General features: G+C 52.8%; 2 protein-coding genes across 3 annotated transcripts; one reads left to right on the top strand and one right to left on the bottom strand.

Annotated features, from left to right (window-relative positions):
- The first annotated feature begins 32 nt into the window (after positions 1–32).
- Dqx1 (DEAQ-box RNA dependent ATPase 1) lies at positions 33–9585 on the top strand. 2 transcript variants are annotated; one of them, XM_038318681.1, is made up of 12 exons: positions 33–341; positions 697–942; positions 1160–1353; positions 1638–2025; positions 2384–2617; positions 2714–2813; positions 2896–3054; positions 3133–3324; positions 7238–7357; positions 7517–7707; positions 8882–9066; positions 9185–9585. In XM_038318681.1, exons 2-12 carry the CDS (start codon positions 715–717, stop codon positions 9342–9344), a joined length of 2151 nt encoding a protein of 716 aa, XP_038174609.1. In that variant the 5' UTR covers positions 33–341; positions 697–714; the 3' UTR covers positions 9345–9585. The 2 variants fall into 2 exon arrangements, with proteins under 2 accessions (XP_038174609.1, XP_038174610.1); XM_038318682.1 differs by lacking the exon at positions 697–942 and adding an exon at positions 510–692 and having other exon boundaries at positions 287–341.
- A 1332-nt stretch (positions 9586–10917) lies between these two features.
- Tlx2 (T cell leukemia homeobox 2) lies at positions 10918–12445 on the bottom strand. The gene is made up of 3 exons (XM_038320428.1): positions 12046–12445; positions 11424–11661; positions 10918–11344 (listed from the first exon to the last, which is right to left on the bottom strand). Exons 1-3 carry the CDS (start codon positions 12443–12445, stop codon positions 11128–11130), a joined length of 855 nt encoding a protein of 284 aa, XP_038176356.1. The 3' UTR covers positions 10918–11127.
- Positions 12446–16999: the final 4554 nt, after the last annotated feature.

Raw genomic sequence — 16999 nt, 5'->3', positions numbered from 1 at the left:
CATGAAACTGAAGAAAACTGGATCCCTGCTTGGCTATGGTGGGAGGCTATCACTGGAAAACTACAAGTCCCAGAATGCATTTCATGAGCACAGGCCTGTCAGGTTCACACATGCTCAGTGTGGTGGCAGGAACCGGCATTCCATGGGTTCCTAGTTAAATTAACTAAGGTGGAGCAAAAGGCCCCACCCCTAAGAGCAAGCTCCAGGATTGGAGTTGGAGTTCAGCCTCAGGGTGGGGCCAGAGTTTACCTTTGTACTTCAGGCGGGTCTGGGTTGGTGGTGCCTGGCTGGGTGTGTCCAGAACTGGCTGCTATCCTGACACGTCTCAGAGCTGCTGGCAGGTTTGAATCCAGGATCCTTATGGCCCTGCTATCCCGCTCGCTCTCTTTCCCATATTTCTTTTTCCCACCTTGGGTTCTTCCCACAAATTACTATGCTTCACGTAATTCCTGATGCCCCCAAGGGGCCCTGTGCTAGTCACAAGGTCTTTACTGTCCCAACTACAACAGGGTAAAAGTCCACTTGTGATGACTCCTTAGAAGAACCCAGCACTGTTTCCTGGCAAGCAAGTGCCGCTGGGAAGGATGGACCCCAAGGCATTATCCTCTATGGGCTGAGGTTGGGAATCAAGCTGAGATGCGAATTGGGTATCAGCCACCAGATCCAAGGCCTTACTGGCTGCCCTGCTTCCCGTAGGTTCTATGGACAGCCTCCATGGCCTCTGGGCTGGCAGAAGAGTCTGAACCAAGTCTTGGGGAGTCTGAACTGGCTGTGAACCCCTTTGATGGGCTCCCCTTCTCTTCCGGCTACTATGAGCTGCTTGAGCAGCGCAGAGCCTTGCCCATCTGGGCTGCTCGCTTCCTGTTCTTGGAACATTTGGAGAGTAGCCCCACTGGAGTGGTGCTGGTGTCTGGGGAGCCCGGCTCTGGCAAGAGCACCCAGGTGGAGGAGATTCTGGGAGTGGACAGAGGGCAGGGTTAAATGTGCCTTTTCCTGGGTAAAGAATGGGCATGTGGGAGAGGTAGGCAAATGAAGATGGGATTGGCTGGCCTCAGGGTGGTAAGCGTTCAAAAATCCCAAGTCAATTGGCCATAGTTCCTACGTTCTTCTGTCTCCAGTCCAGTTCCCTGACCATGACCCTTCCTTCTCCCCACCCCAGATTCCTCAATGGTGTGCAGAGTTTGCACTGGCCAGGGGGTTCCAGACAGGCCAAGTTACTGTCACTCAGCCCTACCCTCTAGCAGCCATGAGCCTGGCTTCAAGGGTGGCTGATGAGATGGACCTGACCCTGGGTCATGAGATTGGATACAGCATTCCTCAGGAGGACTGCACGGGGCCCAGCACCATGCTCAGGTGGGCCATTTGCAGTCCCATTCCCTTTACTGAGTGGAAACAAGCCCAGTTGTCTAGCCCCTCCCCTCACCCTCACCCCAAGATACAGGTTATGGTGTGTGAACCAGCTGTCCTCAGCAAAGAGGTGGGGCCACACTTAGTGATCCACAGGCTTAGGAAATCTATGACAACATCTTTTTCTGACCTTCAGTTTCAAAATCTAGGCACCTTGGGGGAAAGGTTTTGGATTTGGGTCTGGTCAGTGTCCTCACTGACTCCCTGCCTACTACTACCAATGCCAACAGGTTCTGCTGGGACAGGTTGCTTCTGCAGGAAGTAGCCTCCACCCGGGGCCCTGGAGCCTGGAGTGTGCTGATCCTGGATGAGGCTCAGGAGCGGTCAGTGGCCTCAGATTTACTGCAGGGTCTCCTGCGAGACACCAGACTGAAAAATCTTCCAGGGGATCCCCGAGTGGTTGTGGTTACTGACCCAGATCTTGAACCCAAACTCCAAGCTTTCTGGGGCAATTCTCCTATTGTGCGTGTACCCAGAGATCCTGGTGGAGATCCCACTCTTGTCTACAGAGACAGTGTCCCTAGTGACCTAGTGGAAGCTGCCTGCCAAGCTGTGCTTGAGCTGTGTCGGCGAGAGGAGGCACCAGGAGATGTGCTGGTGTACCTGCCCTGCGAGGAGGTAAACAAAATGACAAAGTGGATTATCGGAAGCAGTTAGTGCTGCCTTCCGTCCTAGGAATGGGGCAACACTCGTTCATTTGGAACAATGTGTTTGCTCTGCTAGAGTCTTAGTGGGAGACCAAAGATTTCAGAATAAGAAATTTGCTGCCCACCTTTTAAAATTCCTTATAATGTAGAACTGTATACACAGCTAATTGAAATTATAATGTCCCCACCTTTAGAAGTATGTATTTTTTTTCTATGAGTGAAAAGCCTTAGCTTTCATTAGCTTGTCAAAAAAAAAAAAAAAAAAAAACAAAACTGTGCTACCCCCCAAAAAGGTGAGAACTGCCCTAATGCCCCACCCCTCTCCATAGGAAGTTTCCCTGTGCTGCGAATCCTTGTCCAGGGAGTTGGGGACATTGGCTGTCCCAGGGCCTCCACCACGGGTACTGCCCCTTCACCCAGGCTGTGGTCAGGCCATCCAAGCTGTGTATGAGGACACAGGCGTGAGTGTCCGGAAGATCGTGGTCACTCATTGGCTGGCAGATTTCTCCTTCTCCCTCCCGTCCATCCAACATGTCATTGACTCGGGACTGGAACTTCGCAGTGTGAGTGAGAGAAACTGAGAGAAACGGGGAATGGAGCCTCAGCTGGAAAGGGACGGCTCTGATCTGTCTTGACCTTGTTTGGGGACTGGAAAACAGGTTTACAATCCTCGGATCCGGGCAGAATCCCAGGTGTTGAGACCAATTAGCAAGTGTCAGGCAGAGGCAAGACGACTGCGGGCAAGGGGGTCCCCACCAGGTAAGAGCCTTTGCCTCAGAACCCCCAAAACAATCTCACACAAGCCCTGAGAAGTTACTTCCCCAGGCCTTTCTCCTCTCAGGATCCTGCCTCCGCCTGTACTCTAAATCAATCCTAGAACTAGAGGCTCCCCTGCTGCCCCATCCCAAAGTGTTCGAGGAGAATCTGAGCTCCCTGGTGTTGCTACTAATGAGGAAACAGATTGCAGAGCCAGGGGAATGCCACTTCCTGGACCGGCCTGGTGAGCCCCCATCCTGCCCCGGGGCTACCTCTGACTGCGAGGCTCAGACCTGAGGTTGAAGCCTTGTGTTCATACCAGCACCAGAAGCACTGATGCAGGCCCTGGAAGACTTAGACTATTTGGCTGCACTGGACGACGATGGGGACCTGTCGGATCTGGGGATCGTTCTGTCGGAGTTTCCCCTGCCCCCTGAGCTGGCCAAAGCCCTGCTGGCCTCCTGCGAGTTTAACTGTGTGGATGAAATGCTCACTCTCGCTGCCATGCTCACTGGTACATTTCTAGATTTAATCTTCCTTGGGTTAGGAATCCTGTCACGTGTTAGTAGGGACTTTGGGTTTTTGCTGTGCTGGGAATATTATGTTAGGCAGCTGCTCGGCCCTGCACTGGGGTGAAGCCAGACTCACTGGTGCTTCAGCTGCGTCAGCCTTCACCCCTCATGGTGCCCAGAGAGCCAGATGTTTCCCATCTCTCCCTAACATCTCATAGGCTTTTCTCCAATGCTTCTTTCTTCTCGGGGTACATCATCTCACCCACACTGTGACTCCATCCACTCACCTGTCCTCCTTGTCCCCATCCCCTGCCACTACCACCACAACCACCACCACTACCCCACCACTCCACCCCTGCCTTCAGCTATGCAACATAATCCATATGGAAGTCTCACCTTCTGAGTTCCAGCAGCAAAATCATATCTCCCCTCCCCCCCCGCCGCCGGAAATGGCAACTATCTAGTGAGGTTCCAGATATTTAATTCGAGGGACACTTTTGAGCATTTATTCACAACTTTCTGACACAAGAATGCTTACCTCTTCCACTTTAAACTGTCTCCTCCCTATGCCTCTGTGTTACCATTTTTATTTGTGCTTTCTTTGGGGGGTAGAATTCTGTTTTTTTTTTTTTTATTTGTGTGTAGTGCTTACACGTGTATGTAAACATGTGCATGAAAACGCATGCACTCTGAGGCCAGAGGATGTCGGGTTCCTACTCACTCTCTGTCACTCTCTACTGTATTCCCTTGAAACTGGGTCTCTTCCTGAATCTGGAGCTAGGCTGGCATCCCTCAAGCCCAAGTGGTCCTCTTGTCTCCGCCCCCTACAGTTTTGAGGTTACAGGTTGTGTTTGGGCACATCAGGTGGCGTTTTCACTGGTGCCTAGAATTTGAACTCAGGTCCTCATGCTTGTATAACAAGTGCTCTTAACCACTGAGCCACCTCCCCAACCATCCCCTTCTTTTTGAGGCAGGATCTTGCTATGGAGCCCAAACTGGCCTTGAACTTGAGGCCTTTGTGGCTCCATCTCCTGGATGTTGGGATTATAGGTGTGCACCATCATGTCCGGCATCCTGTAGTTTTCATCCCACGTCTTTGGCCATTCTGTCTTCATCTTGTCCCTGGAATTCTCATTCTCTGCTTTTCCATTGTAAACTCCCCTCAGGGTTCTAACCTTTGACCTGTGTGTCTGCTCATTCCCAGAATTCTGAGCAAACCCATCCACACCCACAGTTCACACTGCTGCTTCTGTACCAAAATCTCCAGGCTATGCTTTGCATCTCTCCACCAGTGCCATTTAAACAACAAGCAAACACACAGGGTCTCACTGTGTAGGCCAGGATGGCCTCAAACTCACAGCCTCCTGCCTTGGAAGTCCTGGGATACAAAAGGTCTGTGCCACCATTCCTGGATTCCCACCCTCCCCTCCCCAGTACCATTTTTTTAGAACTTAGGAAGGAAGAGATGGGGAGGCAAAAAGGAGGTAAGGAAGAAGAAGAAGAAAGAAGGGTACAGGGAGAAATGGAAGAAGAAGAAAAAGAGACATTCAACTCCTGAAGACTACCCCCCTAAGATTTTATTTTTATATGTATCTCTTATCTCTACATCACAGCATGCAGTACCTGTGGGTGCCATAAGAGAGCATCTGATCTCTCTCTCTCTCTCTCTCTCTCTCTCCCTCCCTCCCTCCCTCCCTTCCTCCCTCCCTCTTTCTCTCTGTCTCCGTCTCTCATACACACACACACACACACACACACACACACACCTGGAATTTTAGGTGATTGTGAGCCACCATGTAACTGCTGGGAACCAAACTCAGGTCCTCAGCAAGAGTAGCCAGGGCTTTTAACTGCTGAGCAATCTCTCCAGTCCCATGTTCCTTTCTTTTTAAAAAGTATTATTATTGTGCATGATGTATGATGTAGGCTGATGGGGTGTGCCATAGCTCACGTGTAGTCAGGGAACAAAACTGTAGAATACTTTCCATATATATATATATATATATATATATATATATATATATATATATATATCGGTTCTGAGGATCAAACTCAGGAGGCCAGGTTTGCAGGGGTGTGTGTGTGTGTGTGTGTGTGTGTGTGTATGTGTGTGATTTTTAAAAAGATTTTATTTATTTGTTTATTTGTTTATTATGTATACAGTGTTCTGTCCATGTGCTTTGTCTGCACACCAGAAGAGGGCACCAGATCTCATTATAGATGGCTGTGAGCCACCATGTAGTTGCTGGGAACTGAACTCAGGACCTCAGGAAGAGTATCTCTCCAGCCCCAGTTTTATTTTTTTAAGACAGGGTTTTCCTCTGTAGCCCAGGCTGGCCTGAAATCCACTGTATATCCCAAGCTAGTCTCAAGCTTGCGGCATTCCTCCTACCACAGTCTCCCAGGGAGTAGGTAGGGCTCCGGGTCCACATTCCTGGCTTTCCTAATAAGTATCTCTGCTAGACTAGTCCCTAGCGTCTCAGCTCAGAACGGAGCTCGGACACTCTGCCCCCACCTGCCCTTACCCACCGCCTGTCTTTCCCTCTCTGTTCTGTTTCGGATAATCCTACCACTCTCCTGTGCTCATCCTGTGCTCATCCGCCTCTAGAGTTTTCCTTTTAGTTCCTGCTGCATAATCACGGCCAATGCCGGTGTGGGATCCTCCTCCCCGCTCAGCTGGATTCCTGCCATGAGCTCCTAACCAGTCACGTGGACGGCACTTGGATTTTCTTACTTTAGCCTTCCTTGGAGCTCTTCTGCCTCCTAGACTGTGCCGACTCTTCTGCACCACAGTGACTATCCAGACCTCCCCAGCTTCCCTTGCCATTCTGCCACGTGTCACTCGTCCCACCCAAACCAGATGGCTTCTAGTGCTCCAAATAAGCCGTGTCATTAACCTTTGTGCCATGCCATCCCGCAGTCACAAATGGTCCCTCTGTCCCTTCTCCCCTCACACTTCTGACACTGACTCAAAGAGCTAGGGCTTTTCTCCCACTTCGCTCTCATTTCCACCACCAGAGCCTGGATCAGCTCACCTTCTCTTTACTTCCAGAATGCCAGACACACTTGTTTTTCTTTCTCTTCCACTTCCTTGTTGAACTCTCCTACCAGACTGGAGGTGGGGTGGGGGGGTAGATGCATCAGTGTGCTTGCACGCAAAGGCCAGAGGAAGGAGCTCATTTTTCTGCTAGACTGACTGGACAGCAAGCTCCCCGGATCTGCCTGTCTTTCTGTCCTTAGGTTCTGGGGTTACGGGCACAGGTAGCAGTGGCGTTTTTTCTGTTTGGTTGGTTGGTTTTGTTTTATGTGGGTGGTGGGGATTCAGACTCAAGTCTTTATTCTTGTACAGCAAGTGCCCACTGAGTTTCATCTGCCCGACCTTTCTCCTGCCAGATTCTAATCTCCTTGAAGGCAAAGACATGCACCTCCAGCCACCAGTGTCTGTGGGAGATGGTTTCCAGGACTCCCTGTGGATACCATAGCCCACGAGTGCTTCAGTCTCTGGGTTAAATGCTGGAGTGCTTGAACATAACCTGTGCTTGTTCTCCTGCATCCTCTGCTGCTGCTGCATAACCTGCAGGTCACTGACAGTGCCCTGGACTGTGTGCAAACATTATGCAAATGGTACCCTATGTTATTAAGAAATAACAGCAAAGGACAATCTACATGTCCTCTAGAGATGCAGTTTTCTCTGAATACTTTCGGTCGGCAGTTGGTTGAATCCCCAGATGCAGATCCTTGGCTGTGGAGGGCTGGCTGCCTCCATCTCCAAAGTAGAGTGAAGCGCAGAACACCCGGGAATCTATTTTCTTTTAAATTAAGCTCCCAGAGGGTTACTCCTACTTCTTCAGTAGTCTGTCTGTGCTGCTGTCATTCCTGGTTCCTCTCCAACCACCTTCCTGTCTCCGCCTCCAGCTGCTCCGGGGTTTACGGGACCTCCACTGTGTGCAGAAGAAGCTGCCTTGCGTCGGGCCCTGGAACATGCAGATGGCGATCACAGCTCGCTGATCCAGATTTATGAAGCCTTTGTACAAAGTAAGTGGCTCACTCTACACCCTCAAAGACTCCCAGGAAATACCCAATCAGCCAGCAGACCTCTCTGTGTGTGCAGGAAGAGGAGGCCCTCTGCCGGGGGGGTCATTCTTTGTGCCAGTCTTAAGGACTTAATCATAGCTGTTTACTTTCTTCTCCTAGGTGGAGCAGATGAGGTTTGGTGTCAAGCTCGGGGTCTGAACTGGGCAGCATTGTGCCAAGCCCGTAAACTCCGAGCGGAGCTCGTGGAACTCATGCAACAGATTGAGCTTCCCTTGTCTCAGCCAGCCTTTGGCTCTGAGCAGAATCGCAGAGACCTTCAGAAAGCACTGCTGTCAGGATTCTTCCTCAAGGTTGGGGAGGGGGAACTTGATTGAACGAAAGGGTGCTTTGCCCGGTGTGGTGGTGCACATCTCTAATCCCAGCACTCTTGGTCTACAGAGTAAGTTCTAGGACAACTAGGGCTACATAGTGAGATTCTGTCTCCAAAAGGAGTGAGGCACGGCTGGAAGGTGAGCTTAACAGTTAAGGACTCTTATTGCTCCTCAGAGGCCCCAGGGAACCCAGGTTCATCCTTAACTCCAATTCCAGAAAATTCGACATTTTTCTGACCTTCAAGGGTAGGCACATGGTGTGCATACATATGTATGTGCAGGCAAAACACTCATACACATAAAATAAAATAAATAATTATTATTTTAATTTTAGGGAAAAGATCAAAGGCCTGGGAGTGTCTAGGGGAAGAGCTGAATAGGCCAAGCACCTTGCTTCAGTCTCAGGGATAGACTTTGGTCCCCAGAACTATGGATTCACTTGTAATTCTGCCACTAGGGAGGCAGAGACTCTCGGGCCCTGGAGCTGTCTAGCAGCCACCTAGCCTGTTGGCACTTTCCAAAAAGGTGGGTGGCACCTGAGGGATGACCTGAAGATTAACACACATGTAATTCCATGTTACATGTAATTCACATGTAACACCCATGATTTCTTAGAACTAAGAATCTGAGGGTTTAGAGGACAAGGGGCCATGGAAAATGCCATATGGTGAAGCAAGGACCAGACCACAACTGAAGATTCACTTTTAGGCTCCACAATACTCTTAACCCTTTCATGCTCCCTCATTTTTTCTCCTCATTTCTTCCTTTTTTTTCTTCTTTTGTGTGTGGGGGGGAGAGGGTGCTTGTTTGATTGCTTTGTTTTGTTTCAAGACAGGTTTCCTACTTAGCCCTGGTCTCAGACTCACAGAGATCCACCTGCCTCTGCCTCCCAAGTGCTGGGATTAAAAGTGTGACTCTTCTCTCTTCTTAAAGGCAATGATGAGACAGACAGGGTCTCGTGCTGTCCAAGCTGACTTCGGACTTCCGGTGTAGCTCAGGCTGGCCACAAACTCCTGCTCTTTCTGCCTCTGCATCCCTAGTGCTCTGATTACAGTGTGTGTCGCCACACCCAGTATTGGCCTCCTTTTCTTTTCTTTCTTTTTTCCTTTATGTTCTGTTACTTATTCCATTCATGTATTTGTATTTCAATGAGGTGGCTCAAGACATAGACGGAGCTGGAAATTACCTGCTTCTCACCCACAACCACGTAGCCCAGCTGTCTTCATACTGCAGTTACCGAAATCGCAGGGCCCCACCACCAGCCTGGGTGCTATACCACAGCTTCTCCATATCTAAAGACAACTGCCTTTACATCGTCTCTGAGATTCAACCTCAGATGTGAGTTTCCTGACCCCCACTCACCAAACCTAACACTGGGGAGGGGGACTTAGGAAGAGGGTTTGTGAAGGGGGCTGAGGGGAGACACATAGGATCTCATTCTGACTTTCTCCCACAGGCTTGTGGAGCTTGCCCCTCCGTACTTCCTGAGTAACTTACCCCCCAGTGAGAGCAGAGACTTCCTGAATCAGCTGAGAGAAGGAACTGCGGTAGAGCCATCAGCAGAGCCTGAATCTTCCTCTCCCCGGGAATATGGGGATGGCTGTGTTCTGCAGTGAGCTGTCTAAGGAGTGGAGCCAACCTCACCACACAGCACCAAGGCAGTCAGCCAGTCTTAGAAGCTCAAAATCAAACATACTCCTGGAACCCAAGATCCAAGACACAGTGGGTGGGGAGGGAACAGGGAGCCTCAGTCCAGAAGGACTTCTCCTTTGTCCATGGCAAAGGAGCAAATACTGCTCACTCCACACAACCTTGCACTCTCCTAGGGGCTATAAAAGCTTTTCCTACGTTTCCAAATTTGAGTTTGGTTCTCCAGTGCCGTATACAACATCTATGAGTTAAAGATAACACTTTAGAAAGGACACGGACTTCTGCAGGTGCAATCTCTTCCACCTCAGACCAAGTCTTTGTGCCGCCTGCCATAGCTGTCATTAGCACAGAACATGAGTGGTCTGGCTACCATAGGTCTCTGTCCTTGTCACAGTGTTCCAGCCTCTGCCAGAAGCAAGATAGGAAAGAGACAAAGTACCCCTTTTAGACCAGAAAGCTTTGCAGTCCTCCCACTGACTGACTGTCAGAAAGCCTGCGGTAGCCATTGGCTCACCTATACTCCGAAGTCTTTCTGATCTTTCATTATGTCGTGTGTGTGTGTGTGTGTGTGTGTGTGTGTGTGTACACAAGCATGCCATAACACACATACACTGGACAGGACAATTTGTAGAAATTAGCTCTCTTCCTCCTAAGGCTCAAACTCAGATGGTCAGGAATAGGGGCAAGTGTCTTAGCCTGCTAAGCCATCTCCTCTTTCTGTCTAAAAGGTGTAGTGTTTTCCTTCTGTCTGGGTACTCCTTCTCTCCGCCCTTAATCTATTCATTTCTGAAGCCACCGCCATCCCACACATTGTAAATGTATCTGTGGAATGTGGTGAAAAGAAAGGTTTAATCCGTGGAACCCCAGAGTTCTCTCTCCTGGAGATCCTGGCCTCACCAATCCATTGTCTCCACCTCTACGTTGTCAGAGAGCTCCCCCAAAGGCAGGCATCCAGAATCTTCTTCTAGATTTAGCATTAGTTTTCCCTACAGTTAATCTTGCCACGGGTCCCCAGTTTCACCTCCCTGGTTCACAGCACCACTGGCCTCCACATCTGGCCTCCACATCTCCAGTCTTGGATTCTTAGGTTTGCCAGTCCCAAAGTATACCTTGGTCACTCTAACACAGGACCCATAAGCTGCCCACTGGCTTCTCCTCTTGGTTCTCTGACCCCTTATGGCACCGGAGCCAGATTCTCCTAGATTTTTATCCTTTGGGTATGTAAGTAGCTATCTTACCTACAGCATAGGTGCAGTGTGACTCTCAAGATGGGGGAGTGGCCGGCAGTTTAGACACATGACAACGTGTAAGACTGAGTCTAGAAGGAATCCTTAGCGATTGTTTTACCGTTGAGGGGATGAGGTGGACAATCTGGTCCCTGTCACAGTCAGCCACATTCGCGCGCGCGTGTGCGTACCAACACCTCTTCCATTACCCCGATGTCCTTGATATCTTCCTTCACACCAGCTCAGTGGCCCCTTCCCAGTGGAACCTGAGCTCTGAACTCACTCTGGGCAGAATCGCAAGTGCATGGCAGCATCCGTGCCCCATTTACTACATCCTGCAGGTTGCCCTCGCGACCCAGGTTCCAGCGGGTCCAAAATTCAGTGGAAGGGCAGAGTCAAAGTGCAGGACAGGGGCCGCTTGGTGGCCGAGGAGCCTCGGAGGACAGTCGCAGGCCTTCTGCTCTGCACGCTCCGCTGGCGGCACCGCACACAGCCGCGGTGGCGCTCCTTGGGTAGGGGTCGCTCACACCACCGAGGCGAGTCCGGACACCGAAGCCACCTTGTTGTCCTCAGCCCAGGGCTGCAGATTCTGCAGCGCGAAGAGCGAAGAGTTGTGCAGGCAGAGCGGGTCTGGGGGCAGCGGCGGCCGCAGCGGCCGGGGCAGTGCGTCCTGCTGCAGGTGCAACAGCAGGCGACCCGCACGGTGCCGCTCCGCCTCGCGCTCCTCCGCCGTCTGGCGCCTGGGCGAGCGGAGAGCCGGGGTCAGAGTGGCGGAGAGCCCTTCCCCGCCACTCGGCCCGCCCGCGCCCCGCGTCTCACCGCCACTTGGTGCGTCGATTCTGGAACCAGGTCTTGACCTGCGCGTCGGTCATGCGCAGGGCCTTGGCCAGCGCCGCCCTCTCTGCCGAGGCCAGGTACTTCTGGCGCAGGAAGCGGCGCTCCAGCTCCAGCACCTGCGAGCGGGAAAAGGAGGTGCGCGGCTTCTTGCGCTTCGGGGGGGTCCGGTTTTGGTAGGGGTGGCCTATGCGACGTGTCCCAGAGAAGGGCGAAAGCGCAGCTATGGGGCGGAAGAGCAGGGCAAAGTTTGGGGGTGATCCGAGGTGACACTAAGAAGAGAGCCCCTAGTCCTTACTGGGGCCCCGCATCCACTGAGGCCTCGTTCAAGAAGGGACCTAGGAAGAATGGGGTCCCTCCCAAACTTCACTCTGTCCCTCCTTACAGTGGGCACGGTAGGACTGCAGAGGAAGGGCGCATGCACCCGACGACAGCAGCTCTCTCCTTACTGCCTCTCCTCTGTGGGACCGAGAAATGTGGGGTCGCGGAGGTTTCACGGGGATGAGCAGAGTGGGAGGGAGAAAGGGGTAAGAGTTGGGGCAGAAAGCTAAGAGGCGAAGAAACGGGATCTACGAGGGAAGAACGCCGAGGGGTTGGGCAATCTCACCCGTAAGCCTGTCCTTAGCAAAGCGGCGGCTGCTGTCCATCCAGGGGAAGGTGAGTCCCGCTAGGCCCCCGGCGCCGCCCAAACCCGAGGGTCCGGGCACCGCGGGGGCCGCACCCGAGGGCGGCGGCACCGGCAGCGGGCGGTGAGCGGGGACACGGATCACGCCGCCCGGGCCCACTCCCGAGCCTCTGGGCAATGGGGCCAATGAGCCGGCCGGAGCGTAGCCGGAGGCTCCGTGGAATCCACCCGAGAACGTTGCATTCTCCCCGTGGCTCTGGCCCGCCTGACCCTGGCCCAGACCGCCCCCCGGGGGTTCGGGACCGCTCAGGATCTGATCAATGCCGAAGCTGATGGGTTCGTGGTGCGGAAGGTGGTGCGGAGCCAACACCGCCGGCTCCATGGGTCCGAATGAGAGGACCGGGAGGCTGGATGGCTAGGAAGGGTGTCTCTGACGGCTGCGGGAGCCCGGCGGCGGCGCGCTCCGGCCAGCGGCTTCAGGGGCCGGCAGGGGTGGCCACGGCCGGGCGACGGGGCCCCCGGGACAACAGCATCCCTGTGCACCGGGCGCAGCCGCGCGCGTGCCCGCCCCTCCCGGGCATCCGCGAAGGGACTCGCATCCCGGAGGAGGAGCGTGGCGGGCGGGGGTCTCGGGAGCGCAGGTGGACACTAGGCTACTCAGGCCGCTGCCTGAGTCCGGTGTGGAGAAGGGTGGCCAGCTCAGGCAGGGGCAGTGACAGACAGATCGGTCTCTGGTGGGCAGAAGGGGCTGAGGGAGGGCAGGGGCGGGGCCCTGTTGTTAAAGGGAAAGGGATGGTTGGACGTGCCAGGCGCAGGCAGGGTAGAGGAGGGCGCGGGTGTCAGGAAGGTACGGTGCGCGGGAGGGGCCGCTGACTCAGCCGGGATGCTCGTGCGTCCGCATCCTCGCCGGCCTCCGCCTTCGGGCTGCCTAGACCTCGCGGGTTCCTCGGCTGGTGCTTCTGTCCCCAGCCCCCACTCTTCGCCTCCCGATGGGTGCCGCTGGCCAGCTACTGGATTCGTTGTGGCCGCTACCCAAATGCCCTCTGAGACCAAATCTCGTTGTGGCTTCCTGGCTATGTTAGAAGCGGCTGGGGGACGGCGATCCGCGACCTGGAGTCCCAGGAAGAGGCCAGGTGTGGGAAGCAGACGGTGACAGGGCGTGTTTGGTGGGCTCGGGCAGGGAACGAACATCTGAACTTGGGGTTGTGGCACAGCTCCTGGCTTTTCCTGTAGAACTCCTCACCCTGGTCCTGACCGGCCAGGAATCGGTGCCCTGTTTCTCTGAATTTCGATTCTCTGAAATTGCTGTAAATCGGACCCAGGTCTCAAATAGACCAACCCGGGCCTCCACCGCGGGATTCCACTCTATTTTGCATCTCGGAAATCTATCCTCACACACTCTCCTCCCTTCTCTTGGGGACTCGCTTAGGCCTTGGGAGGCTCCCCGCTCCGCATCCTACAGACACTTCTCCCCACCCAAGGCTCAGAAAACGGGCCGGAGCATGCCAGCCAAGGAGAGTTGGGGGAAAAGGATGAAGCGGCTCGGTGACCTTGTGACCTCTGGGCGCAGACCCAGGAGCTGAGAGTGTGTGACCTCCGTGTCCCTCTCTTGGATGGGACCCCTGCCGGGCGGGCCCCTAAGCCGAAGACACGCCCCCGCCGCCACCCTGCCCGGTGCAGGCCGCCATAATCGGGTTAGCTGGGCCGGAATTACATTACCTTCCCCAGCCCGCCCCGGCCCTAGGGGGGGCCCTGGCGCCTCCGAGCCGGTGAGACTGGGCCCAGGGAGGGGGGCAGCGGGTGGGCACGGAGGAGCTGCTCAGCTTGCCTTGGATACATTCTGGCCAGAAGACCCCGCCCCGCTCTGCCAAGCCTGGACCCTCACTTCTGCCCACCTCAGAGCTCTGCTCCACCCTGCGGCTTTCCCGCGTGAAGCGAAGTGTCTAGCAAGTGTAGACCTCCCTATACTAGTTCTAGTTGTTTCTCCAGGATCCCCCAGGGAAAGGCGCCCCTCCTTTCTCCCAGCAGATGGGCTGGCAGCCTGGCGCCTGGGGCAGGGTGAAGGGGTCTTTTCTCTCCTGGGAACCAGGATATTTGGGCATCTGGACAGGAACATAAAAGTAGATAAAAGTGGGCCCTCCTTTCCAGTGTTCTCAGAAGCCTGCGGGGGCGAGGGGAGGGACGACGGAGGATAGTGGTTCTGGACCCAGGAGGGCATCAGTACTGTGAGAGCCCTCTCCCACCTTTGCCACCTCTATTCTTTTCAGCTATTCCTTCCACCGCACTGGCCACAGAGGGTGCGCGGGGTGGGGGGTGGGGGGAGACGGGGCGGCAATTTGGCTTTGGTGCTTTTTATGTATGTCCCTAGAGAACACACTATCACTTCTCCCTTTCACAGGACCCTCCCTGTTCTGAGCTGCAAAGGGAGGGTGCTCCTAGCATGAAGCCCCAAGCAAAGCCTTCTGCTCCATGGGAGTCTAGGGACCTGGCCTAGAAAGGCAGTCTCCTGCATGGGGACTGGCTTACAGGTAGGTGTGCTCAGGAGGGTGAGCTTCAAGGAGGGAAGTACCTGTGTCTCTCACCAAACTGAATAAATCTTTCTGAACTCGTCCAAGAGCGAGTCAGTGACGGAGAAACAGGCAAGGTGGTGAAGAGCTGGCTTTCAGCTTTTGAGGTCTGCACAGGTGGCAATCACCCATTGGTGACCTTTCAAGGAGAATGGTCACAATCGGCAGTACGTACACATCTGGGAGCTAATGAGGAAATTGTCTAGTACCTGACTGTAGAGCCAAGGTCATCCAGTTTTGCCAGCCCCACCAAGGAATTTCTCTTCTTGCGTTAATCTCTGCTTGAATGGTTCCTTCTAGTTGAAGTTAAAGATGGAGGTTCGAGGAAAGCGCTTCCTCCTGTCCTTCCATGTACATCTGTGACACACCCTCACATGTGTTTTTCTTTCCTTTGTCCCCTGCCCTCTTCTTTTTTTAATATTTGGGATTGTACCTTGCTATGTAGCCCACAGTGGTCTTAAATTCTCCATCCTCCTACTTTTCCTCTTGACCTCTTAGACCCTGAGTTTATAGGCCTGCCCCATCATGCCCATTTACCCTTGAGTTTCTGATTCACTTGAAGAAGCTGAGTGCCCCACCTCAGCTTCTTCCCTTCCCCTTCTCCCTGGTGTTAGCTGTTCTTCAAGATGGTCCTAACTCTTATGCCACCACGTCTGTCATCAGCCCAACTATATCAGAATTTTCTCATTTGGACAGTCTTTCCCTGACTTCTCAAGTGAATTTTTTCATCTCCTCTTTCCCTTTTTCTACATTTCTTTCCTTCTCAGCTATCCTGTGTTAACCCAGAGGAGACTGGTTTTTCTACGCCACTTCTTTTTTATTGCATGGTGTGTGTGTGTGTGTGTGTGTGTGTGTGTGTGTGTGTGTGTGTGGTGAGGGAGGAGTGCAGGTTTCACTATGGAACCCTGGTTGGCCTGGAACTCATTCTGTAGACCAGACTGGCCTCAAACTCACAAGAATCCCCCTGCTTCTGCCTTCTGAGGAACACCTTGCAACCAATTATTTCTTAAATTTTCTTTTTTTCTTAATTTTTTCTTTAAAAAAATTAAGATTACATTTCTTTATTTTTAGTTCTCCTCTCTCCCTCTCCCTCTCCTTCTCCCTCTCCCTCTCCCTCTCCCTCTCCCTCTCTGTGTGTGTGTGTGTGTGTGTGTAGATGTACCACGGTATGAGTGTGGAGGTCAGGGAACTACCTCTGTTGTTCCCCCACCATGTGGGTCCCCAGGTTAAACTCAGGTCATCAGGCTTGGAAGCAATCACCTTCACCTGCTGGATCATCTCATCAATCCTTGAGATGTCCTTTCCTTTAGCTTCTATTTCAGTTTCTTTTGCTTTTTATTTCTGGCTTTGTTTTGAGCACTGGGAATTGAGCCTAGGACCCATGCATGTAGGCGAGTGCCCCACCACTGAGCTGCATCCCCCGCCCAGTTTTACTATGCTTCTCTCGAATTCTGTAACATGGACTTCCATTGTTACAGCATATAGCCATCCCCCACTAGCTCTGCATCTGCTGCTGCAGAGAGGACTTCAGGGGACTGAATTTAGCTTTTATCTCTGTTCAGGTTTCATCCATTCCAGTGGCCTCAATTCCCACGCCACCCAGACAGCACTGACATCTGCCATTTGAGCCTCATCTCTCCAGTCTCACTTCTGTCCTAGCTTTCTGGCCAACTCCACCCTTCTCTCTTGAAACCACCTTAAGTCCAACAGGCTGGAGGAAATTCTCACTCCTCAAGATGCTTATTCAGCCTTTTACTTACCCAGGCCTACCCAGTCAGGTCCCTAGCTGCTTCCTTCTGCCATACTTTGCTTTAAAGTTTAACATGGAGCTTCCTCCTCCTTTGGACAGAGTCTTCTGTAGCTCGGGCCATGAATTTGCTATTGTAGCCACAGCTGGCTTTGAACTCTGATCTTCCTGCTTCTGGTTGCTAGGATTATAGGTGTGCTTCATTTCCAGTACAGTCTTTCCTTTCCATTGCTAAACCTTTACCAAATTGTTTTCCAAGGATGGGCAATCAATCATGGGATTTAAAAGATAAGGAAGTCATTGTTTTCTGTGGGACAAAAGAGAACTGATTGAAGCAGCGTGGAGAGAGGACATTCAGAATATTTTCTTTTCCTCTCTCTCTCTCTCTCTCTCTCTCTCTCTCTCTCTCTCTCTCTCTCTCTCTCTCTCTCTCTCTCTCTCTCTCTCTCTCTGGTTTTTCGAGACAGGGTTTCTCTGTAGCTTTGGAGCCTGTTCTGGAACTCAATCACTCTGTAGATCAGGCTGGCCTCGAATTCACAGAGATCCGCCTCCTGAGTGCTGGGATTAAAGGCATGCCCCACCACCGCCTGGTCATTTAGAATATTTCTAAAAGTTTTCTTTA

This window comes from Arvicola amphibius, chromosome 2 (assembly GCF_903992535.2).
Source record: "Arvicola amphibius chromosome 2, mArvAmp1.2, whole genome shotgun sequence".
Lineage (NCBI taxonomy): Eukaryota > Metazoa > Chordata > Mammalia > Rodentia > Cricetidae > Arvicola > Arvicola amphibius.
Note: the sequence above shows the minus strand (reverse complement) of the source record. Positions and strands in the feature narration are given on the sequence as shown.

Excerpts from the sequence above, each read along its gene's own strand:
- Dqx1 (XM_038318681.1), top strand. The coding sequence starts at position 715 with ATGGCCTCTGGGCTGGCAGAAGAGTCTGAACCAAGTCTTGGGGAGTCT. Across the intron at positions 1,354-1,637 it reads GGGCCCAGCACCATGCTCAG|GTTCTGCTGGGACAGGTTGC; the intron begins GTGGGCCATTTG and ends CAATGCCAACAG. Across the intron at positions 3,055-3,132 it reads CCACTTCCTGGACCGGCCTG|CACCAGAAGCACTGATGCAG; the intron begins GTGAGCCCCCAT and ends TGTTCATACCAG.
- Tlx2 (XM_038320428.1), bottom strand. The coding sequence starts at position 12,445 with ATGGAGCCGGCGGTGTTGGCTCCGCACCACCTTCCGCACCACGAACCC. Across the intron at positions 11,662-12,045 it reads TGCTAAGGACAGGCTTACGG|CTGCGCTTTCGCCCTTCTCT; the intron begins GTGAGATTGCCC and ends TCCGCCCCATAG. Across the intron at positions 11,345-11,423 it reads AATCGACGCACCAAGTGGCG|GCGCCAGACGGCGGAGGAGC; the intron begins GTGAGACGCGGG and ends CCGCTCGCCCAG.